At 65.4% G+C, this 454-nt stretch overlaps 1 protein-coding gene across 1 annotated transcript; it reads right to left on the reverse strand.

The window, feature by feature from the left end:
- Nucleotides 1-27: 27 nt before the first annotated feature.
- Nucleotides 28-451, reverse strand: LOC104155465 (motilin receptor-like; the record flags this gene model as incomplete). Its single annotated transcript, XM_009708680.1, has 1 exon — nt 28-451. A coding segment is annotated over one exon (424 nt), but the record flags the coding sequence as incomplete, so codon positions are not given.
- Between the last annotated feature and the right edge of the window lie 3 nt (nt 452-454).

Raw genomic sequence — 454 nt, forward strand, 5'->3', positions numbered from 1 at the left:
CGTTGGGGCCCCGCAGGCGGGCGTTACCCCGCCACAGCTCCCGGCCGATGAAGCCGTAGAGGACGTTGAGGCAGATGACGGGCAGGATGAAGTAGGAGGTGGTGACCCAGAACATGGTGGCCAGCAGGCCGGACTCCACGGCCTGCGGGGTGGGCTTGCACTCACGGCTGAAGTCGGTGTGGTTGTCGAGCTGCTCCACACCGACCAGGAAGAAGAAGGGGCCGGCAGAGAGGAAGGCAAAGGCCCAGAGGATGCCGATGACGGCCTTCACCCGGCGCTTGGTGACGACCACCTTGGCTTTGAGGGGGAAGCAGATGGCGAGGTAGCGCTCCACGGTAAGGGCGGTGATGTGGAGGATGGTGCAGTAGGTGCAGCCCTTGCTGAGGTAGTGGGAGAGGCGGCACAGCAGCTGCCCAAAGATCCAGGGCCGGGAGCGCCAGAGGCGGTAGAGGTC

The sequence above is a fragment of the Cariama cristata genome, unplaced genomic scaffold, assembly GCF_000690535.1.
Source record: "Cariama cristata isolate BGI_N322 unplaced genomic scaffold, ASM69053v1 C10629305, whole genome shotgun sequence".
NCBI classification, from domain to species: domain Eukaryota; kingdom Metazoa; phylum Chordata; class Aves; order Cariamiformes; family Cariamidae; genus Cariama; species Cariama cristata.